At 42.5% G+C, this 25,566-nt stretch overlaps 1 protein-coding gene across 1 annotated transcript in view; it reads left to right on the top strand.

The window, feature by feature from the left end:
• TRAPPC9 (trafficking protein particle complex subunit 9) overlaps positions 1-25,566 on the top strand; it is a 602,485-nt gene that overhangs the window by 177,447 nt on the left and 399,472 nt on the right. Inside the window, exon 17 of the mRNA XM_056522817.1 lies at positions 8,538-8,662. Coding sequence (XP_056378792.1) covers positions 8,538-8,662 — 125 coding nt within the window. The remainder of the gene's footprint in view (positions 1-8,537; positions 8,663-25,566) is intronic.

The following is a 25,566-nucleotide window of genomic DNA, read 5'->3' as shown; positions in this document are numbered from 1 at the left end:
GCAGCAGAGATTGTGGGGGTCCCAAGCGGCGGAACATCTGCGATCTAACATCTCATCCCCTATCCTTTGGATAGGGAATAAGATATTTTCAGCGGAATACCCCTTTAATTTTTGTGTGTGTTTTTTGCAGCAAATGAACGAAAGTGCAGTATACCACAAATATGCAAATCACTGTAAAATGCGTAATTTTGGTAATTTGGAACCTACACAAGGCCAGAAGGGGTCTGGACACATGACATGGATTTAATATCGTGTTGTTATGAGATTTGTCACATAAATGGCCCAGATCTACTAAGATTTTCTGTTCTTGAAAAATCACGCCAATAAATCTTCCCGACAGATTTATTATATTGTATTTTTTTTAATTTTTTTTTTTACTTAGTGTATTTGGCTTATTTTTCACATGTGCGCTCCAATCACATCACTAATGTAAAAACGGACAAATTTCAACTTAAGAAAAGTGCAAATACCCTGCGGTTTCCATAGCGCCATTATGAGACAATTTGCGCCAAAAGCTGCAAGACAGCCCTTAGTCCATATCACATGAAAAATCAAAGGTCATACTTACTTATAGGGTAGGGTCACACATAGCATATAGGTGGGCCTGCGCATTATGGTTATGTTGGTGCGCTCAGCCCGCCTTCAAACCAAATGTCTCAATGCAAAATAAAAACACAAACACGTGATATACCTGGAAAACCTGCAAAAAAAATTAAGAAATAAAACATAATTTTTTTTAAATTTATTTACATAAATAAATTCAATATTGTTAATCTGAGCCAATGTCTGGGTCAAATCCAGCCCATGTGGGTACAGCCGTAAAATTCTATATTCGGACAAAGGATGCACATTTGGTAAAAACAGAGAAAAAGTGCAATTCTTTTTTTTTGTTTTCCTGCATTTGTTCAGTGATGACTATTTGGGCTTCACAAATATATAGGGGAAGATTCATCATAACGTGTGCAGAGGAAAAGTCGACCAAGTTGTCCATAGCAACCAATCTGACCGCTTCTTTAATTTTTAAGAATATCTTCTTATAGGGGTACTCTGCTGCTAGACATCTTCTCCCCTATCCAAAGACTAGGGAATAAGATGTCTGATCACGGGGGTCCCGCTGCCTTCCTCCGGGTGTGCCCTCTCTGGGGATACCGTGCGCGGGGTGTGCGAACCCTCCCGGGGGTCCAGGGACCGGTCCCAAACACCCCGCACACAGCGATCTCGACCTTGTCAATGTTACGCTCAGCCTACTTCGGGGCCACGCTGCACCGCCCGTGCGGGTTCGCGCACCCACCCGGTGGTCCCGCTGCTGGGGTCCTCCGCAATCTCCCGCAGCACCCGGTGTTCTAAACAAACGCCAGGTTCCTGAGGCAGTGGTCATGACGTCACGGCCAAGCCCCTCGTGAAGGTTATGCCAACACGCCCCCTCCCATAGACATGAATGGAGGGGGTGTGACATCACGAAGGGCGTGGCTGTGACGTCACGATCATGGCCTCCGGCTGCGACCGTTCTAAACAAAATGTTCGGAACGCTGGAAGCGATCTGATTGCTATGGACAACTGGTCAACCTTTTCTCAGTACAGGTCTTAATAAACCTCCCCCATAAAGTTTAAGGCTAGGTTTACATCATGATTTAACCATCAGATTATCGGACCGTAAAATCGGACGAAATCAGATTGCAAAACATCGTATACAGTCGTACGTAAAAATGTCTTTGCTGTCCGATTTAAAATCGTATCCAAAAATCGTACAGATGAAAATTCCATCCGATTTTATTACCTGTCATTAAGTCACTTCCTCACTATTATATTCTATGACACTTATCACCATTGTTATAACTTAACCTATTTCCATTCTATCTTGATTTAAAGGTTTATTCTGTATACTGTACAGTGACCCCTCGATCTACGATGGCCCCGACATACGATCATTTCAACCATACGATGCTTTTTTATGTCGGGACCATCACATAAACGGCTATCCTCCAGCGCCGACTGCTTCAGCTGCCACCAGATAGCCGTTTACGGTGCCCCGTGTGGTCCGCTGATGATCACTTACCTGTCCTCGGGGCTCTGGAGCATCCTCTTCGGGATCCCCTGCATTGTCGGTGCTCTCCATCGTCGTCATCACGTCGCTGCGCACACCGTCCCGTCATCCAATAGGAGCGGCGTGCGTAGCGACGTGATGGCGGCGTCGGAGAGCGCGGATGCCGGGGAAGCAGAGGCCTTGCCGGAGCGTCGGGGACACCTCGGGGACGCGGCGACAGCGATGGGTGGCGACAATCAGGGCAGCGGTGACGAGCGGTGACGGTCCGGAGCGGCGGGGACAGGTGAGTACAACTTCCTCTAACAGCGTTCTACAACCTGCGGACCTCCAGATGTTGCAAAACTACAACACCCAGCATGCCCGGACAGCCAACGGCTGTCCGGGCATGCTGGGTGTTGTAGTTTTGCAACATCTGGAGGTCCGCAGGTTGTAGACCACTTTCCTATACTTTACATTGCACGGATCCCTCAACATGCGATAGTTTCAACAAACGGTGGACCGTTTGGAACGGATTACCATCGTATGTTGAGGGACCACTGTACTGTATATGTATGTCACGGGCTATGGGTGTTACACCTCTGTTTAATATCACTGAATTTATTAATATAAGATCAATAAAGTCTATTGGGTTTACAACCCATCGTGACCTATACACACCTTTAATCACATGTTGTTTTATTCTAAGGTGTATCTTTTACTTTATATATGTCTGTTACAAGTCATGGATGTTATATTTTAGTTTATTTTTGATAGCCCTAAATCAGAACATAGTGGATTAGCATCTCCTATGAGTAACCGTATTTTTCGCCGTAAAGACGCACTTTTTCTTCCCCAAAACTGAGGGGGAAAAGTTGGTGCGTCTTATACCGCGAATACACCCCTATTGCGGCGGTCCCTGCGGCCATCAACGGCCGGGACCTGCGGCTAATACAGGACATCACCGATCGCGGTGATGCCCTGTATTAACCCTTCAGACGCGGTGATCAAAGCTGACCGCCGCGTCTGAAGCGAAGGTAACACTAACACGGCTGCTCAGTCGGGCTGTTCGGGACCGCCGCGGTGAAATCGCGGCTTCCCGAACAGCTTACAGGACATCGAGAGGGACCTTACCTGCCTCCTCGGTGTCTGCTCCATGCCGGGATCCCCTGCATGGCCGGCGCTCTCCTTCGACGTCATCACCTCGTCAAGCACGCTGTCCCGTCATCCAGTAGGAGCGGTGTGCGTAGCGACATGATGACGGCGACGGAGAGCGTGGATCCCGGGGGAGAAGACGTCCGGAGCGTCGGGGACACGTGAGTATTACCTCCTATCCAGTGGTCTTCAACCTGCGGACCTCCAGATGTTGCAAAACTACAACTCCTAGCATGCCGGGAGTTGTAGTTTTGCAACATTTTGGACTAAGATCTAGTACAAATGTCTGATTATGACAGCATAACAATAGTGATAGATATTATATGGGAAGAACGGGGATAGGAGTAGAGATGAGTGAACTTACAGTAAATTCGATTCGTCACGAACTTCTCGGCTCGGCAGTTGATGACTTATCCTGCGTAAATTAGTTCAGCTTTCAGGTGCTCCGGTGGGCTGGAAAAGGTGGATACAGTCCTAGGAAAGAGTCTCCTAGGACTGTATCCACCTTTTCCAGCCCACCAGAGGACCTGAAAGCTGAACTAATTTATGCAGGAAAAGGCATCAACTGCCGAGCAGAGAAGTTTGTGACGAATCGAATTTACTGTAAGTTCGCTCATCTCTAGATAGGAGATACACGCAAGCGCATAACATTCTAAAGAAGCTCCCGAGACGAAGTGCTAACGCATGCGCGATAGGGTATACATGCACTGACAGGAGTTTAAGTTCTCCGAACGCCGCGACTGACATGCGCTGCGCATTTGAATGATGCCGATCAGACAGCGGGTCAATCAAAACAGTGACGCGCACCCGTTACCTGACATCATAGGCGAGTTTGGTCCACTGACCTGGGAAGCGATAGAACTAGTGACATCTGATTGGATACGGGTAACAACGTTTTGTAACCACAACTATGAATGCGCAGAGTAATGATGTGCATAGCAAACATCATAAATACTACGTCCGCCATTTGCAGCCATGATTGCCACTCTTGCCTCTTGATAATGCCGTGGGGACGGCGAAACATGTAGAGGCGGGCAATTGAGTGTGTTTTTTAACATAACAGAACGGATACAGGCATAAGGGCACTGCAGGGCCACTACACATGGATACATGGTTTGGTCATTCAATAGTTAAGGGCCCCTCACTGCCCTAGGGTCATTTAGGTAATTTGAACAGTTGCCAATAGCAACCGATCAGATTCCAACTGTAATTTTTCATAGAACTTTAAAAAAAAAATGGCAGTTGGAATGTGATTGTTTCTTCACAAGGTTTGATGAATCTCGCCCTGTGTTCACACTGAGCAGTCGGGATCCGGTATTTCTCTATCTTTTGCACAGTTCTCTATCCGGTCTCCCGGTTAAGCCACTTTTCGTGTGTCCTTCAGAGCGGTAATTCCCAGCAAGATCTTCAGCACCATCCGGCAGCTCGGTTACATGGAGACCGTTTTGCCGCCAGTCATCTCTTCTTCTCTGAATGTCTCAGCTGAAGAAACTTCCTCCAGTTGTTTATTACCGTGAAGAAGCTGTCAGACATCGCATTCCTAAAATCTCTAATTTGGACGGCGCGAGCCGAACATTACCATCTTGCCGAGCTGCAGACAGCCCGGCGCTGTCTATTGCTGTGTATAACCCTTCAGATGCTATTAAAGGGGAACTCCAGTGGAAATAAAAAACATTTTTTCAAATCAACTGATGCCAGAAAGTTAAACAGATTTGTAAATGACTTCTATATAAAACATCTTAATCCTTCCAGTACTTATCAGCTGCTGCATGCTCCAGAGGAAGTTGTGAAGTTCTTTCCAATGACCACAGTGCTCTTTGCTGACACCTCTATCCATGTCAGGAACTGACCAGAGCAGGAGAGGTTTTCTTTGGGGATATGCTTCTATTCTGGACAGTTCCTGACACGGACAGAGGTGTCAGCAGAGAGCACTGTTGTCAGACTGGAAAGAACTTCACAACTTCTTCTGTATACAGCAGCTGATAAGTACAGGAAGGATTACGATTTTTTAATAGAAGTAATTTACAAATCTGTTTAACTTTCTGGCACCAGTTGATTTGAAAACATTTGTTTCCACCGGAGTTCCCCTTTAACCATAAATGCAGAATGATATCTCCGCTATTCATAACTCTGAGAAAGTGACACAAATGAATTACCATGAAGATACGCACTATGACCCAGATTTATCAAACTGTGTGACCAATCACAGCTCAGCTAACGAGCTCTAGTAAAGTGAAAGCTGAGTTGTGATTGGTTGTTGTGGGAAAATCACTCCACTTTTTCTCTCACACAGTTTGATAAATCTGGGCCTATATATCCAAATTTTATGTATACCCTACAAATGTTGTCTGTGATTTCCATCGGTGACACGGCAGACGTCTAGGTGGTAGTCCAGTTCTGTCCAGATGCCTCCAGCATCTCCAGTATCAGTGATGCCTTGTCTGTGGCTGGGAGGGGGGGGTTGGGCTGTGGTTGAGGGGTAGTCCGTGATGTAGCCACAGAAAGATACCACTGGGTGTTAGATCTGGTAATCGTGGCCAGCGCACCATTGGGGAATTATTGTTTCCGATCCTACATTCCGGTAGAGTTCCATTCAGGTATCGGGAACAATTCAAATGGAAATGTGGAGGTGATCATCCTGCTGATAGACCACGTCTGGTAGATCCTCCTCTATATAAACCGTTCCTATAATATGTCCACGTAGGAGCGGCCAGTGACAGGACCCTCCGACCGTAGACTTTGCTCCTTCACATTGCACAGTATACGGTTAATTTGATTTCCTTATATGCTCGATAAAGGCGAATGGTTTTACGTTATGGCAATCGACCTTCCCACTGAGGTGACACGTGACCTCTTTGCTGATCACCGGTCTGTCCCTGAGTTCATCCCATTCCAATCTGTCCTGCAAACGAATGCAAAATTCCCGACATTTTAGTTTGTCGTGTGGCTCCTGAAGAAGAGGTAATCTGTTCGGTTTACACCACAGATGTTTTGGTAATATACACCATACCGGGGTTTGTGACCCCTGTAGTACCTTACTAGCAGCAGGATATTCATAGCGGGCATGGGCCCTAAATGAGTGGATATCGTTGTAATGGATTGATATGTACTAACATTAATACTTACATTAAAATGTCTATTTTTCCTAATCGGCTTATTATGAGCCTCGCTTTGCTAAGCTGACCTCCTCCCACCTGTTTGCTCCCTCCCTCCCATCGAGCATCAAAGATGGTGTACCGGATTGCAATGTGGCAGAGATAAGAAATACGTAGAAGAAGATTTAACCAATTAGCTGCTTTTAACACCCAATTCACATAACCTTTTGCATACGTCACTATATCGTCTGTATAAACCCTGTACAGTTTTTTTCTGTTTAATAAAGTATCATTTTCAACTGACATTGTGTCGGGGGGGTCTTTCTAGCGTGCGCAACACTTCTGATAAACTAATCAGGAAGGGAGCAGATTTTCACTTGATACAAACAGGATCTATCACATCGTATACAGGGGCTAAGTGCAGTCATGCCTGAATTACTTGGCTCTGAGGGGAGTTCTGCTTTAAAGGGGTACTCAGGTGGAAAACTTTTTTTTTTTTTTTTTGAATCAACTGATGCCGGAAAGTAAAACAGATTTGTAAATGACTAATATTAAAAAATCTTAATCCTTCCAGTACTTATTAGCTGCTGAATACTACAGAGGAAATTCTTTTCTTTTTGGAACACAGCGCTCTCTGCTGAAATCACGAGCGCAGTGCTCTCTGCTGACATCTCTGTCCATTTTAGGAACTGTCCAGAGCAGCATATGTTTGCTATGGGGATTTTCTACTACTCCGGATAGTTCATAAAATGCACAGAGGTGTCAGCAGAGAGCACTGTGCTCGTGATGTCAGCAGAGAGCTCTATGTTCCAAAAAGAAAATAATTTCCTCTTTAGTATTCAGCAGCTAATAAGTACTGGAAGGATTAAGATTTTTTAATAGAAGTCATTTACAAATCTGTTAAACTTTCTGGCACCAGTTGATTAAAAAAAAGAAAGTTTTCCACTGGAGTACCCCTTTAAAGGAGATCTGCAGCCATAGACACTTGTCTTCCGAATGCTGGGACCCCCCCTCTGCAATCTCCTGTACGTGGTCCCAGCTCTGCTGCGGCTCTCCGATGCAGGAGGCATGCCGGCCATAGCATGACGCTACGGCCAACACGCCCCCTCCATGTACAGTGGTCCCTCAACATACGATGGTAATCCGTTCCAAATGGACCATCGTTTGTTGAAACCATCGTATGTTGAGGGATCCGTGCAATGTAAAGTATAGGACAGTGGTCTACAACCTGCGGACCTCCAGATGTTGCAAAACTACAACACTCAGCATGCCCGGACAGCCAACGGCTGTAGTTGTGCTAGAGTTGTAGTTGTGCAACATCTGGAGGTCCGCAGGTTGAAGACCGCTGGTATAGGAAGTTGTACTCGCGTGTCCCCGCCGCTCCCGACCATCAACGCTCGTCACCGCTGCCCGGGATGTCGCCTTCCATCACTGTCGCCTTCCATCGCTGTCGCCGCATCCCCGAGGTGTCTCCGACGCTCCAGCAAGGCCTCTGCTTCCTCGGCATCCTCGCTCTCCGTCGCCGCCATCACGTCATTACGCACGCCGCTCCTATTGGATGACGGGACGGCGTGCGCAGCGACGTGATGACGACGATGGAGAGCGCCGACGATGCAGGGGATCCTGAAGAGGACGTGCCGGAGCCCCGAGGTCAGGTAAGTGATCGTCAGCGGACCACACGGGGCACCGTAAACGGCTATCCGGTGTCAGCTGAAGCAGTCTGCGCTGCCGGATAGCCGTTTATGCAATGGCCCCGACATACAAAAGCATCGTATGTTGATGCTGCCTTCACCATGCAATGGCCTCTGAGAGTGATCGTATGCTGAAATGATCATATGTCGGGGCCATGGTAGGTCGGGGGGGTCACTGTATCTCTATTAGAGAGGCAGAGATTGCAGCGTTCATGCATCCCCGCCTCTCCCATAGAGCTGTATGGAGGGGGCATGTCTTCAACCTCAGTAAGGTCGACGACGCGCATTAGCCGTGCAGCGCCACGGGCCACGGAAATGCCTGGTGCCTGTATGGGAGATTCTTATCAGACACTTATCAGATTAGTGTCTATGGCCTCGTTCACACGGCAGAATTTGGACCCCCCCCCTCTATTGCATCCTTACTATACAGCATACTACTTTTAAGTTATTAAGTACCTGACGTTATTGTCTAATATAGGCAAGGCTTGTAAGAGCTGTAGACATCGTTTCAGTGTGCTGCTTATAATTGCATAGTCCTCATGTTAAATTTGTTTTTCATCCTGGATTTTTTCGCAGACGGCATCAGTGTCAGCGGCCTGCCAGTGTCCAGTCCCTTCAGACACATTGTCAAACCCAGAGTGGAAGCCAAACCGCACAACCCTCCCGAGAGCAGCCGGAGCAGCGACTTCAGCCACGTGAAGGTGAGGGGGGGCGCTACAGAGTGGACGATTTCTATAGACTGTCACCTTGTAGCCTTGGGGGTCCTGAATGGGAATCCAGACAAGGTGATACTTATATGTTCTTGCTTTGGGTGTTCTCTAGGTTTCTAACCTGCAGCCTTCAAGCAGTTGTAAAACCACAACTCCCAGCATGCCCGCACAGCCAACTGCTGTCTGGGCATGCTGGGAGTTGTGCTTTTGCAACTGTTGGAGGGCCGTCCTTTAAAGGGGTTATCCAGTAAAAAAAAAATTTATATATATATATATATATATATATATATATATATATCAACTGGCTCCAGAAAGTTAAACAGATTTGTAAATGACTTCTATTAAAAAATCTCAATCCTTTCAGTACTTATGAGCTTCTGAAGTTAAGGTTGTTCTTTTCTGTCTGATGACACGTGTCTCGGGAAGCGCCCAGTTTAGAAGCAAATCCCCATAGCAAACCTCTTCTAAACTGGGCGGTTCCCAAGACACGTCATCAGAGAGCACTTAGATAGAAAAGAACAACCTTAACTTCAGAAGCTCATAAGTACTGAGAGGATTAAGATTTTTTAATAGACGTAATTTACAAATCTGTTTAACTTTCTGGAGCCAGTTGATATATATATATAAAAAAAGTTTTTTCCTGGAATACCCCTTTAATGATGTTGGTGACAGTAGCGGTGTCATGATATGAGTAGGTTGCCCTTCTTACCGGCAGCCATTGAGGCTCCCTTGCGATCCATCCAGTTACGGGCAGAGTAATGAGCGGTGTGTAATTGTTCCTGTACAGATCAGCGTGATGAATGCGCGGAGAGCCTCCATAATGACAGAAACGCTGCATTCTACCTGGCTTGGCGGCGTTTTCAGAAACAAAGGTCCCTGCTTGCTGGCAGACTGATCAGAGGCAGAATAGGAAGGGTCATCGATGGCCTATAACAGTGTTTCTCAACCAGGGTGACTCCAGCTGTTGCAAAACTACAACTCCCAGCATGCACTTATTTTTTCTTAATTTTTTTACTTTGATTTTTTTCACACTTTAAATTTAGCATTTTTATTTTTTCACTTTTTTTAATTTTATTTTTTACATATAATACAGTGCAGCGCACACCTGTACTGCACTTTAGAGATGAGCGAACTTACAGTAAATTCGATTCGTCACGAACTTCTCGGCTCGGCAGTTGATGACTTATCCTGCATAAATTAGTTCAGCTTTCAGGTGCTCCCGTTGGCTGGAAAAGGTGGATACAGTCCTAGGAGACTCTTTCCTAGGAATGTATCCACCTTTTCCAGCCCACCGGAGCACCGGAAAGCTGAACTAATTTATGCAGGATAAGTCATCAACTGCCGAGCCGAGAAGTTCGTGACGAATCGAATTTACTGTAAGTTCGCTCATCTCTACTGCACTGTATTATGCCTATGCCTGTCAGTCAGTAACCATGAAAATGAAGGCTATAGAAAAATTGGCTTCAACGGAACCCGGCTCCACGGCTCTTACCGACCACAAAAGGTGTATAGGTAAAAGAGGATTTATTAACCAGAATGCAACGCGTTTCGCTGCGCATGCGCAGCGAAACGCGTTGCATTCTGGTTAATAAATCCTCTCTTACCTATAGACCTGTTGTGGTCAGTCAGTGCCGTGGAGCCGGGTTCCGTTGAAGCCAATTCTTCTATTGCCATATACTTACCGGAGGGCAGCAGACGACCTACGATTACACGCGGTTACACAACCACTCAGGGTGAGCAGTAAATCAATATATTCTTCCCATCACTGGGCTTTAAACGTTACTACTCTATGGGAGCGCTTGTCTTTTTACTCTTAATGAAGCAACTTTTTGTGCAAATTCTCGCTTGATAAATTCTTAACCGCTGCAAAGAGAAAACGGAAATTGACTTTTGATAGATCTTTTTTTTATTTTTTTTACGTACAATGAAAATTCGGCCAAAAATAAATAAAAAAAAATTTTAGGCACTTGTGCGACTTTTCATGTGTCAAATATAAGCTTAAAAAAATAAAATTAAATTAAATTAAAAAAAAGTCTCTAAATCCAATGATCAATCTTATGGTTGTTTGCACTTTGCAGTAGGTTTCTACCATTAGTGCAACTCACAGTCGAGTCTTTCCATGTGGGATAAACAATAAATTTAAGGAACATTGGGATCATGTAGGATTCGGAACGGCGGCGATTAGACCTTATTGTTCCTTAGACGCTAGGTGTTTGCTGTGCTGCTATTTTCCACATGATTGCGTCGCGTTTCAGCTTTGCATTTACCTTTTGCAATGAATGTCAGCCGTTAATTCCAGGAGCTTGTAGTCACCCCAACCGAAGACAGTGATGGATGCCGGGCCCAGGGTTATCAGTAATTCCCAGATCATGTGTTACCAGTGAGATGAGAATTGACAGAATGAATACACAGGACCGTATGCTTTACTCTCCCAAGTAACATTTAGTCACTTAAAGGGTAACTCAAAGCACAGTCATACAGCTTTCTATGTGCAAGAATATAACTATTATAATCCTGCCTCCTATATACAAGAATATAACTACTATAATACTGCATCCTATATACAAGAATATATCTACTATAATACTGCTCCTATATACAAGAATATAACTACTATAATACTTCTCCTATATACAAGAATATAACTACTATAATACTGCTCCTATATACAAGAATATAACTACTATAATACTGCTCCTATATACAAGAATATAACTACTATAATACTGCTCCTATATACAAGAATATAACTACTATAATACTGCTCCTATATACAAGAATATAACTACTATAATACTGCTCCTATATACAAGAATATAACTACTATAATACTGCTCCTATATACAAGAATATAACTACTATAATACTGCCTCCTATATACAAGAATATAACTACTATAATACTGCATCCTATATACAAGAATATAACTACTATAATACTGCCCCTATATACAAGAATATAACTACTATAATACTGCCTCCTATATACAAGAATATAACTACTATAATACTGCATCCTATATACAAGAATAGAACTACTATAATACTGCTCCTATATACAAGAATATAACTACTATAATACTGCTCCTTTATACAAGAATATAACTACTATAATACTGCCTCCTATATACAAGAATATAACTACTATAATACTGCTCCTTTATACAAGAATATAACTACTATAATACTGCTCCTATATACAAGAATATAACTACTATAATACTGCTCCTTTATACAAGAATATAACTACTATAATACTGCTCCTATATACAAGAATATAACTACTATAATACTGCTCCTTTATACAAGAATATAACTACTATAATACTGCTCCTATATACAAGAATATAACTACTATAATACTGCTCCTTTATACAAGAATATAACTACTATAATACTGCCTCCTATATACAAGAATATAACTACTATAATACTGTCTCCTATATACAAGAATATAACTACTATAATACTGTCTCCTATATACAAGAATATAACTACTATAATACTGCTCCTATATACAAGAATATAACTACTATAATGCTGTTTCATATAGATAATAAACTGTATGTAGCAGAGTCTGACTTGCTCTTTTCATATAGTTTGTCCTGTCTGTCGTACACACAAGACTGTTGGGTGATACAGTCGGCCATGGGGCAGTATCAGGTGGTGACCTGTGATGTCACAGCTGCCCTGTATATAGTGACGGTGTAGCTGAACGATAATCTGCCGCCCTCCTTGATCTGTGACACAAGTGAATGAGATTTATGTTCTGTACAGATGACGGACGGCTCCGCAGATCATCACCTCGGCCCATAGTTCTGCGCTCCCCTTCGCCTCTCGCCATTGCCTCATTCCTCTGATGTATTTACACACCCTGCGGTGATCTTATAGGCAGCAATAATTCTCCTATCTTATAATGCTCTGGATTTAACGAGTTAAAGCTGAAGATTGTTCTAGAACACACAGTACTGAAGTGTCATAAACCTGCATCAATAAATGATATAAGACGGAGATAGAAAACAACAGCGATGGTTCTTGGCATTGATCTCCTACTTCCTAAAGATTCTCTCTTAAGTTATTTACTGTTCTTGCCAAGGGGGCAGCACTGAGCCCATCTTCATATGTTGGTTAAGAGGTCGCAGATGTGCAGAATAATTGAAAAAACTGAAAAGGAAACTTTTTTTTGAGGGATATTGGTCAAAAATAAAGTAATATTAGTAATAAGTCAGGAAACAGCTGCAAAAACAATTAAGATAATGGGGTCATAGAGACACATAATGGGAAAAAAAAGTTCTACTACTGTAAAAAATACTATACACTGTTATCTGAAATAAATACCATACACTGTCACCTGAAATAAATAATACTATACACTGTCACCGGAAATAAATACTATACACTGTTACCTGAAATAAATAATACCATACACTGTTATCTGAAATAAATATTACCATACACTGGTACCTGAAATAAATATTACCATACACTGGTACCTGAAATAAATAATACCATACACTGTCACCTGAAATAAATACCATACACTGTTACCTGAAATAAATAATACCATACACCGTTACCTGAAATAAATAATACTATACACTGTTACCTGAAATAAATATTACCATACACTGGTACCTGAAATAAATAATACCATACACTGTCACCTGAAATAAATACCATACACTGTTACCTGAAATAAATAATACCATACACCGTTACCTGAAATAAATAATACTATACACTGTTACCTGAAATAAATATTACCATACACTATCACCTAAAATAAATAATACCATAGACTGTCACCTGAAATAAATAATCCTATACACTGTTACCTGAAATAAATAATACCATACACGGTTACCTGAAATAAATAATACCATACACTGTCACCTGAAATAAATAATACCATACACTGTCGCCTGAAATAAATAATACTATACACTGTTACCTGAAATAAATAATACCATACACTGTCATCTGAAATAAATACCATACACTGTTACCTGAAATAAATAATACCATACACTGTTATCTGAAATAAATAATACCATATACTGTCACCTGAAATAAATAATACCATACACTGTCACCTGAAATAAATAATACCATACACTGTTATCTGAAATAAATAATACCATATACTGTCACCTGAAATAAATACCATACACTGTTACCTGAAATAAATACTATACACTGTTACCTCAACTAAATAATACCATACACTGTTATCTGAAATAAATAGTACCATACACTGTTACCTGAAATAAATAGTACCATACACTGTTACCTGAAATAAATAGTACCATACACTGTTATCTGATATAAAAATTACTATACACTGTTACCTGAAATAAATACCATACACTGTTACCTGAAATAAATAATACCATACACTGTGTTACCTGAAATAAATAAATACCATACCCTGTGCCCCCTAAAATTAATAATACTATACACTGGTACCTGAAATAAATAATATTATACACTTTCCTAAAATAAACAATACTATACATTTTTACCTGAAATAAAAACTACTATACACTCTTACCTGAAATAAATAATACTATACACTGATAGCTGAACTAATTAATACCATACACTGTTACCTGAAGTAAATACTATACACTGTGATACCTGAAGTAAATACCATACACTGTTACCTGAAATAAATAATACTATACACTGTTACCTGAAATAAATACCATACACTGTTACCTGAAATAAATAATACTATACACTGTTACCTGAAATAAATACCATACACTGTTACCGGAAATAAATAATACTATACACTGTTACCTGAAATAAATACCATACACTGTTACCTGAAATACATAATACCATACACTGTTACCTGAAATAAATACCATACACTGTTACCTGAAATAAATACCATACACTGTTACCTGAAATAAATAATACCATACACTGTTACCTGAAATAAATAATACCATACACTGTGTTACCTGAAATAAATAATACCATACTCTGTATTACCTGAAATAAATAATACTATGCACAGAAGCCTTTTTAAAAATGAAAGAAGTGATCTGATTGGTTGTTATTGGCAACTCAGCGACTTTTCCTCTGGACAGGTTTTGATAAATCTCCCCCTGTATGCTGTGCTGCCTAGAGTAAATAATACTATACCATCAGATCACTTCTTTCATTTTTAACAAAATCTCTGAAAAATGAAAGAAACAATCTGATTGGTCGCTATGGGCAACTGGTAAACTCTTCCTCAGCACAGGTTTTGATAAGTCTCCCCCTGAGTCCCTAAAATAAACAATTCTATACACTGTACCCCTGAAATAAATAATACTATATACACTTTTCCTCTTCAAGCTGTGGGAAGCCTGTACTGGTTTTCCAATTCACTAGCAGCAATCAGAGATCTTAAAAATGGTGACGAAATGAAACAATATACATGATATTACATTGCACATCCCGGGATTCACTTTTCAAAGCAAGATTATATGCAGCGTGAGCCATGATCCATACTTGTCCTGCTTTTGCGCATTTTGTTTGCCTTAATCACCCCTTATTCAGTATATCCTATTCTGCAGCATTATAGTGTATATAAAGGAGGGGGATGTTACAGGGGAACAGCGATAATATTACACGTTGTATGATTACTGTGTGCTGTGGCGTGTCACACGTGTGCATGCAGTACAGATATATACTGCAGGTATATACTACAGGTATATACAGTATGCGCTCATCATCTACTTGCAGGAGGATTATGCAGATTCTCTCCCGTGCGGTGAAAGGTTTTTCTGAGGACACCATTTCCTGCGCAGATCTATTTTTAGCTGCAGTTTGGCCCCCGTTGTGCTGTTTAAAGATTCATCGCGGGCCGTTAATAGGTATATTTATAACCGGACTGTCAACCGGCAGAGCCGGCGCACTGGGATAAATGGTAATTCTGTTCTAGGGGACTGGCTGCCATGGTAGCCGTTAACCCTTGATGAGTAAGCTGTCGGCCGGCACGCCTGGTCGCAACAGATACAAGTGAAGATTTCTTCGTCCAGAGGCCGAAATCTATCAGATGACTTTAGCAAAAAAAAAAAATTATGATAATATATATCATTTTATTTATTTATTTTTTATTATTTTTTTAACCCTTTGTTTTATATAAATGGACAGAGTGGTGATCTAAAGCTTCTGGGTCCTTATTCGAATTATTGTCTCCACTTGTGGGACCTATAAATTCAAAACCTCTGCAATCCCTGGTAATTGGTGTCTGGCATTGGCTATTTCGCCAGGAATCTTAGGTCTGGGCCGTCTCTACCACGTGGACCTCCTGAGACATTGACATGTAGGACTGCAAGAAAAAGAATATGGTTTCCTACGACAGTGTTTGCCAACCAGGGTGCCTCCAGCTGTTGCAAAACTACAACTCCCAGCATGCTCGGACAGCCTTTGGCTGTCCGAGCATGCTGGGAGTTGTAGTTTTGCAACAGCTGGAGGCACCCTGGTTGGCAAACACTGTCCTACGAGCAGCTTTACTAGTAGCATGAGGAGCCATAAGCCTGGCTAAGCACCATTTAGACTCCACCCTGCCTGGCTACATAGCATAAATACAATACAGGTTAGGCCACGCCTTCACCAGTCCTCAGGGGCGTGAACATAGCACTCCGTACTGTGAGGAGCCTACAACTGTGCTGTGCTTCGCGCTCTGCTCTGATTTGTCGGCATCCCAGGTCCAGACTGATCTCAGATATGGCAGGCCGGCCCAGCAACATGGTGAGGATCTCTTGTTCTCTGCAGGGCAACTAGGGACAAGTGTGCAGCCAGGGGCCTGTTCAAAATAATTAAATTAAATAAATGAAAAAAAGAAATAAAAATAAATTATATATATAGACCAACTTTGTGTCACCACTGCCCTCAGTTTTCCACACAAAATCCCTGCCAAGTTCTCTTCTCACTAACCATCTTGCCACAGTGCCCTACCACTTTGTGTGTTAAGCTGTTCTGCAGCAGCTGAGGTGTAAATTATAATGTTCTGCAGCAGATGTGGTGTGCATTATAATCTGCAGCAGTTGAGATGTATATACTGCTCAAAAAAATAAAGTGAACACTAAGATAACACATCGTAGATCTGAATGAATGAACTAATCGTATGAAATCCTTTCGTCTTTACATAGTTGAATTCGCTGACAACAAAATCCCACAAAAATTATCAATGGAATCAAATGTATCAACCCCTGGAGGTCTGGATATGGAGTCACACTCAAAATCACAGTGGGAAATCCCACTACAGGCTGATCCAACTTTATGTAATGTCCTTAAAACAAGTCACAATGATGCTCAGTAGTGTGTGTGGCCTCCACGTGCCCGTATGACCTCCCTACAATGCCTGGGCATGCTCCTGATGAGGTGGAGGATGGTCTCCTGAGGGATGTCCTCCCAGACCTGGACTAAAGCATCCGCCAACTCCTGGACAGTCTGTGGTGGATGGAGCGAGATGTCCCAGATGTGCTCAATCGGATTCAGGGAAACGGGCGGCCAGTCCATAGCATCAATGCCTTCCTCTTGTAGGAACTGCTGACACACTCCAGTTACATGAGGTTTAGCATTGTCTTGTATTAGGAGGAACCAAGGGCCAACTGCACCAGCATATGGTCTCACAAGGGGTCTGAGGATCTCATCTCGGTACCTAATGGCAGTCAGGTTACCTCTGGCAAGCACATGGAGGGCTGTGCGTCCCCCAAAGAAATGCCACCCCACACCATTACTGACCCACCGCCAAACCGGTCATGCTGGAGGATGTTGCAGGCAGCAGAACGTTCTCCATGGCGTCTCTAGACTCTGTCACAGCTCATTGTAAACCTGCTTTCATCTGTGAAGAGCACAGGGCGTCAGTGGTAAATTTGCCAATCTTGGTGTTCTCTGGCAAATGCCAAACGTCCTGCACGGTGTTGGGCTTTAAGCACAACCCCCACCTGTGGATGTCGGGCCCTCATACCACCCTCATGGAGTCTGTTTCTGACCGTTTGAGTGGATATATGCACATTTGTGGCCTGCTGGAGGTCATTTTGCAGGGCTCTGGCAGTGCTCCTCCTGCTCCTCCTTTCACATAGGCGGAGGTAGCGGTCCTGCTGCTGGGTTGTTGCCCTAATACGGCCTCCTCCACGTCTCCTGATGTACTGGCCCGTCTCCTAGTAGCGCCTCCATGCTCTGGACACTACGCTGACAGACACAGCCAGGAAGCATAGGAACTGAGAAGTGGTCTGTAATCACCACCTGCAGAACCACTCCTTTATTGGGGGTGTCTTGCTAATTGCCTATCATTTCCACCTGTTGTCTGTTCCATGTGAAATTGATTGTCAATCAGTGTTCTTCCTGAGTGGACAGTGGGATTTCACAGAAGTGTCATTGACTTGGAGTTACATTTTGTTGTTTAAGTGTTCCCTTTATTTTTTTTTGAGCAATGTATTTTAATCTGCATCAGAAGAGGTATGAATTATGTTCTGCAGCAGTTGAGGTGTGATCTGTAGCATCTTAGTTGTTTATTTTTTTGGGCAGTGTATTATAATCTGCAGCAGCTGAGGTGTGTATTATAATCTGCAGCAGCTGAGGTGTGTATTATAATCTGCAGCAGTTGAGGTGTGTATTATAATCTGCAGCAGCTGAGGTGTGTATTATAATCTGCAGCAGCTGAGGTGTGTATTATAATCTGCAGCAGCTGAGGTGTGTATTATAATCTGCAGCATCAGAGGTGTGTATTATAATCTGCAGCATCTGAGATGTGTATCATAGTGTTCTGCACCAGCTGAGGTGTATATTATAATCTGCAGCAGATGAGGTGTGTATTCTAATCTGCAGCAGATGAGGTGTGTATTATAATCTGCAGCAGATGAGGTGTGTATTCTAATCTGCAGCAGCTGAGGTGTGTATTCTAATCTGCAGCAGCTGAGGTGTGTATTATAATCTGCAGCAGCTGAGGTGTGTATTATAATCTGCAGCAGTTGAGGTGTGTATTATAATCTGCAGCAGCTGAGGTGTGTATTATAATCTGCAGCAGCTGAGGTGTGTATTATAATCTGCAGCAGCTGAGGTGTGTATTATAATCTGCAGCATCAGAGGTGTGTATTATAATCTGCAGCATCTGAGATGTGTATCATAGTGTTCTGCACCAGCTGAGGTGTATATTATAATCTGCAGCAGATGAGGTGTGTATTCTAATCTGCAGCAGATGAGGTGTGTATTATAATCTGCAGCAGATGAGGTGTGTATTCTAATCTGCAGCAGCTGAGGTGTGTATTCTAATCTGCAGCAGCTGAGGTGTGTATTATAATCTGCAGCAGCTGAGGTGTGTATTATAATCTGCAGCAGCTGAGGTGTGTATTATAATCTGCAGCAGCTGAGGTGTGTATTATAATCTGCAGCAGCTGAGGTGTGTATTATAATCTGCAGCAGCTGACGTGTGTATTATAATCTGCAGCATCAGAGGTGTGTATTATAATCTGCAGCAGCTGAGGTGTGAATTATAATCTACAGCAGCTGAGGTGTGAATTATAATCTGCAGCAGCTGAGGTGTGAATTATAATCTGCAGCAGCTGAGGTGTGAATTATAATCTGCAGCAGCTGAGGTGTGTATTATAATCTGCAGCAGCTGAGGTGTGTATTATAATTTGCAGCAGCTGAGGTGTGAATTATAATCTGCAGCAGCTGAGGTGTGAATTATAATCTGCAGCAGCTGAGGTGTGAATTATAATCTGCAGCAGCTGAGGTGTGTATTATAATCTGCAGCAGCTGAGGTGTGTATTATAATCTGCAGCAGCTGAGGTGTGTATTATAATCTGCAGCAGCTGAGGTGTGTATTATAATCTGCAGCAGCTGAGGTGTGTATTATAATCTGCAGCAGCTGAGGTGTGTATTATAATCTGCAGCAGCTGAGGTGTGAATTATAATCTGCAGCAGCTGAGGTGTGAATTATAATCTGCAGCAGCTGAGGTGTGTATTATAATCTGCAGCAGCTGAGGTGTGTCTTTCCTTCATGCTCAGTAGAGGCAAGAGGATTGTCTAGACTGGATACAGTTGTATCAAACCTTTGAAGTATAAATTCTCAGAATGTTTATACATTAGATCTCTAAACCATGGACTTTAGGCTGTTGCAGAAGTACAATTCCCAGCATGCCGTTGGCTGTCCAGGCTTGCTGGGAGTTATAGTTTCACAACTACAACTGATCCGCCGCACATCACCATCAGGATCAGTCTTGATTTTCGTATTAATCCCCCTTAGTTTGGGGCAGGAGTCTGGTGCAGGGTGCGAGGTTACAATGAGGACAGACAGTCTATCATTTAGCAGAATCAGATCCCGGCCTCTGCTGATCACCGCTGCGGTGTAATAGATGGACGAGCGCCGGCGGTGATTGAATTACGGCTCCTGGTCCTGGAGAATAATGATGACAATAAACACTAGAAGACAAATCCATCCGCTCATCACCAACACAGGGGTATAGAGAAGGCTGGTGATAGTGATAGGTATGAGATAGATAGATATGAGATAGATAGATAGATATGAGATGGATATGAGATAGATATGAGATAGATAGATATGAGATAGATAGATATGAGATAGATATGAGGTAGATAGATAGATAGATATGAGGTAGATAGATAGATAGATATGAGATAGATATGAGATGGATAGATATGAGATAGATGGATAGATATGAGATAGATAGATAGATATGAGGTAGATAGATAGATAGATAAATAGATAGATATGAGATAGATAGATATGAGATAGATAGATATGAGATAGATAGATATGAGATAGATATGAGATGGATAGATATGAGATAGATAGATATGAGATAGATAGATAGATAGATAGATATGAGATAGATAGATAGATATGAGATGGATAGATATGAGATAGATGGATAGATATGAGATAGATAGATATGAGATAGATAGATATGAGATAGATATGAGATAGATAGAAAGATAGATAGATATTCGATAGATAGATATTCGATAGATAGATATGAGATAGATAGATATGAGATAGATAGATATGAGATAGATAGATATGAGATAGATAGATATGAGATAGATAGAAGATAGATTAGGAGATAGATATAAAGTATAATCCTTGGGTAATAAAACCATTTGCAGATTCTGAATTACTTCTTCACCATTTTCACCAAGATCTCTGCTTGCTGCTGCTGATGTAACATTTTTCCTTGTAAATTACAAAAATACCGCCACCCCTGTGATTCTCCCCAAAGTGCTGGTTCCTTAGGGCCAGGTTGATCAGTTCACATTTTCTCCTGGCAGACTAAGGGTTACTGTGGGCCGCTGTCCCCGCTGTGGTCAGGACACAACACTCCGCACACTGAGGCCTAATACAATCTACTGTCAGGAAATAGATTTGGTGATTTCATTTTCTTCCCCATTTCATTTCTGTGACACGGCAGGCGGTAAATATGACATGAGACATAACCCCGACCCCATCACCTGGAGGAGCAGATCCCCACTGTACCCTGGGAATGATATCAGGAGTGTCATCCTTTATCTCTACTCCCCAACCATCCGTCACACCTCAATATATTATAGGCACTTGTGAGTGTCCGTGTATCCAGATGACTCCATTATTCACAGGATAGAGGAGCTAATATAAAGAGAGAGGGGGGTCTGCATCATGGGGGTCACCATCCTAGTGGAGGCCGGGCAAAGAATCTGTGGAATTATCTTATATACTATCATAGTAGTTACAGTCATATCTATAGTGGGCAGTGTTATAATAGTTATATTCTTGTACATAGGAGCAGTATTATAGTAGTTATATTCTTGTATATAGGAGCAGTATTATAGTAGTTATATACTTGTATATAGGAGTAGTATTATAGTAGTCATATCCTTGTACATAGGAGCAGTATTATAATAGTTATGTTCTTGTATATAGGGGCAGTATTATAGTAGTTATATTCTTGTATATAGGATCAGTATTATAGTAGTTATATTCTTGTATATAGGGGCAGTATTATAGTAGTTATATTCTTGTATATAGGGGCAGTATTATAGTAGTTATATTCTTGTATATAGGAGCAGTATTATAGTAGTTATATTCTTGTATATAGGAGCAGTATTATAGTAGTTATATTCTTGTATATAGGAGCAGTATTATAGTAGTTATATTCTTGTATATAGGGGCAGTATTATAGTAGTTATATTCTTGTATATAGGAGCAGTATTATAGTAGTTATATTCTTGTATATAGGAGCAGTATTATAGTAGTTATATTCTTGTATATAGCAGGCAGTATTATAGTAGTTATATTCTTGTATATAGGAGGCATTATTATAGTAGTTATATTCTTGTATATAGGAGGCAGTATTATAGTAGTTATATTCTTGTATATAGGAGCAGTATTATAGTAGTTATATTCTTGTATATAGGAGCAGTATTATAGTAGTTATATCCTTGTACATAGGAGCAGTATTATAATAGTTATGCACAAAAGAGAAAGAGAGGGATGTCACTCACCAGGATACGGTGCAATTTTCTTTTATTTCATTTCAACGGTGCAGAGGCATGGAGCACGGACGCCAGAAGGTAGGACTAGCTCATCAGTGAGAAGCTGGGTGACAGCTGTTGCGCGTGCGTATCACGCTTCTTCAGTAGAAGAAGCGTGATACGCACGCGCAACAGCTGTCACCCAGCTTCTCACTGATGAGCTAGTCCTACCTTCTGGCGTCCGTGCTCCATGCTTCTGCACCGTTGAAATGAAATTATAGTAGTTATATTCTTGTATATAGGAGGCAATTTTTATTAGTAAAAAACAAACAGAAATGTTACAGTCTATTCGACCCAAAAAAATAACAACAAAACAATAATCAAATATCAAATCATACACTTGTAATACAAAATAAACTTAATAATAACTTAGAAAGAGTCCATTGCTTCTAATGGAGAAAAAAATAAAAAAAATAAAAATATATGCCATAAAGGCGAATCAATCTATATATACACATTCCTCCATAATGAACGATTTTTTTCATCCTTCCTGACCTCCAAACATTTTATCCACCTCAGTTCTGTCAGGATCAGGTCTACTGCTCTCCTATCATGGAAGGGTTCACTCTACATGGAGACTCTGGTTCTGGTGTGCCAGTGATAATACTTTATGACAGATATGATGATGTATAAGGTCTCCTGGTCAATGTCACTCACAGTAGATGTTACACCGTAAATGATTTCCGGGTATTTTAGGGTCTGTAGTCTCGGGATCTTTAACTTTCCGGATATAGTCTGCCATATGTGTCGCCCTCCCCAGCACTCAGATATAAAATGTGACATTGTCTCCTCCTCCTGACACCCTAGGGGACGCTGGCTATCAGACAGACTCAGGTATCTTAAATTTCCCCTGACAAACAGTTTCCCGTGTAAGGATAGCCAGGCGATGTCATGGAGTTTTTTCGGTAGCCTCACACTATTCAGAAGCCGCAGGCTGACCTGTAACATGGCAGTCGTACAGTCCCTCAGAGCTGGCTGCAAACAGAAGAAGGACTTACACACCCTGACATAAAGGTCCTTACGGGACTTGCTCTCTATATAGGACTTCTCAATGCGCCATCTTTTCAGACATCTGAGCCCGTATTCCAGGTACGGGGGGAGGAAGTCACGCGTCCTTCTCCCGCTCTTGAGACTGCCGCCTCGCACCCAAGACTCTGCAAAAGGCAATATCCAGTCCCTGATACTATTCGCCCACAGGGAGCTGTTGTTTGAGTCCAGGCAACCAAAATTAACTTTTAGAAACATGGAGTCAAAGAACACCCTTGGATTCAGCATATCCAACCCACCCTCTCTCCTCTGTAGGTAAGTGATCCCTCTTTTTATTGGGTTCAACCTGTTCCCCCAAAACATCTGGAAGAACAGGCTAAAGAGCCGAGCGGAGAAAGATTCTGGCAAAGTCTTCAACATTTTAACCCTTTCTCTATAGGTCAGCCTCCAGTTCTTCCACCGCTGAACCCTTGCATTTCCGATTTCCAACTTCTCTTCCCAGTTTAGTTTGGCATTATCGTCCCTCCCAAATTTGACCCCTAGGATTTTAATATAGGTGGAGGCTCTCACAAATTGGGGCAGATCAAAGTCTGGATCAGTATCTGATATCCAGAGAGCTTGACTCTTCTCAAGGTTGACCAGAGACCCTGAGGCCTCCGAGTAACTTCTGATGGCTGCAGACAACCTCTCCACCTCATGAGGCTCAGATATCACTACAGTCACATCATCCGCATAGGCAACAACACTCAGGGGCAGGCAGTGGGGGACCGGCACCCCCTGAAAACCACACTCCTGCAGTGACCTCAGAAACGGGTCTAAGGCAAATACATACAGCAGCGGACTCAGTGGGCAACCTTGTCTCACCCCCGCCTCAACCCTGAACGTGTCACCCTGCCAACCATTGATCAGAGGAAAGCTCTCAGCCTCACAATATAAAGTCTTCAGCCAATCAATGAATTGTCCCGGAATACCGTACTTTGACAAAGTGGCCCATAGATACTCGTGATCTACTCTGTCAAAGGCTTTAGCCTGGTCAAGACTCACAACATATCTCCCACACCTCAGGGCTTTACATCTCTCGAACATCTCCCTTATGGAGATCACTGTCCCACAAACTAACCTAGAAAACAGAATTTTTGCCAGAATTTTCCTGTCGACATTCAAGAGGGCAATTGGCCTCCAGTTCTTGATGTCACTCGGCTCTTTACCTTTAGACAGCAGAATCAGCGAGGACACTCTCATGGATGGAGGCATCAGGTGACTTTCTAGACAATTTGTGCAAACATCCACGAGGATTGGGGCCAAGAGGTCTCTGAATGTCTTATAGAATTCTGCTGTTATCCCATCTGGACCTGGTGCCTTCTTCACATGTAACTTATCAATGGCCTCTTTGACCTCCGCCACCGTCAATTCTGCTGTCAAAGGAGAAAAGTCCAAATCATTAGTATCAGGGAGCGGAGTCGCCTCCAAGAATTGGGTCATCTTGTCTCTATCCAAAACCTTCCTCTGAAACAAGTCAGCATAGTACGATCTCACCACCCCCAGGATACCCTCCCGAGATTCCTGCAAAACACCCTGGGAGTCAGTGAGACCGGTGACAGATTTATTTGCCACCCGCTCCCGGCAGTTCTCAAAGGGATCAGGAGACCCTAAAGACCCATAATCATGTTCAAGAACCAGGGAGGTATACCTGCTGTACTGATACTGCCTTATCTCAGATTTCAGCCGGTCTATCCTTTGTTGGTCCCCACCCGCCGAACATAGTGATTCCAATTCTTTGTTCAGCTTGAGATACTGGTCATACTTACTCTTCCCTCTTTTAAAGGACAGTCTCTTTAAGAGGGTTCTGATCTCATCCTTGACATCCTCCCACCAGGCGGCCATATCATCATAGAAGTCCACCCTCTCTATCTGGCTCTGCATAAGGGAATGAACACATTTCTGGACATAGTCATCCTCCAAGATACTGGAGTTTAGCTTCCATAATCCCCTACCAATATCTGGATGCTTAGCGGCTCCTAGACAGAAAACCAAGGCCATATGATCTGAATATGGGACGACTTTCTCACACATCTCACTGACCATTTCTGCAGGACTCACAAACGCCATATCAATTCTACTGCTCCTGCCAGAACATGAGTACGTGAGTTTTGGCTTTCTACTACCCCATGTGAACACATCACTCAGACCAGCCTGTAAAATCATGTTATTCAGGACTCTGGAGTCCCTGGCCACCGCTCTACCTGAGGACCTGTCACCTGATGTTCTAGTGACATTGAAATCCCCGGCCATGACTACAGGAACAGACGTAAACATATACTGCTTGACCTCTTCAAACAACTGGACTCTTTCTGCCACTGTCCGCGGGCCATAGAT

This window comes from Hyla sarda, chromosome 5 (assembly GCF_029499605.1).
Source record: "Hyla sarda isolate aHylSar1 chromosome 5, aHylSar1.hap1, whole genome shotgun sequence".
Taxonomy (NCBI): domain Eukaryota; kingdom Metazoa; phylum Chordata; class Amphibia; order Anura; family Hylidae; genus Hyla; species Hyla sarda.
Note: the sequence above shows the minus strand (reverse complement) of the source record. Positions and strands in the feature narration are given on the sequence as shown.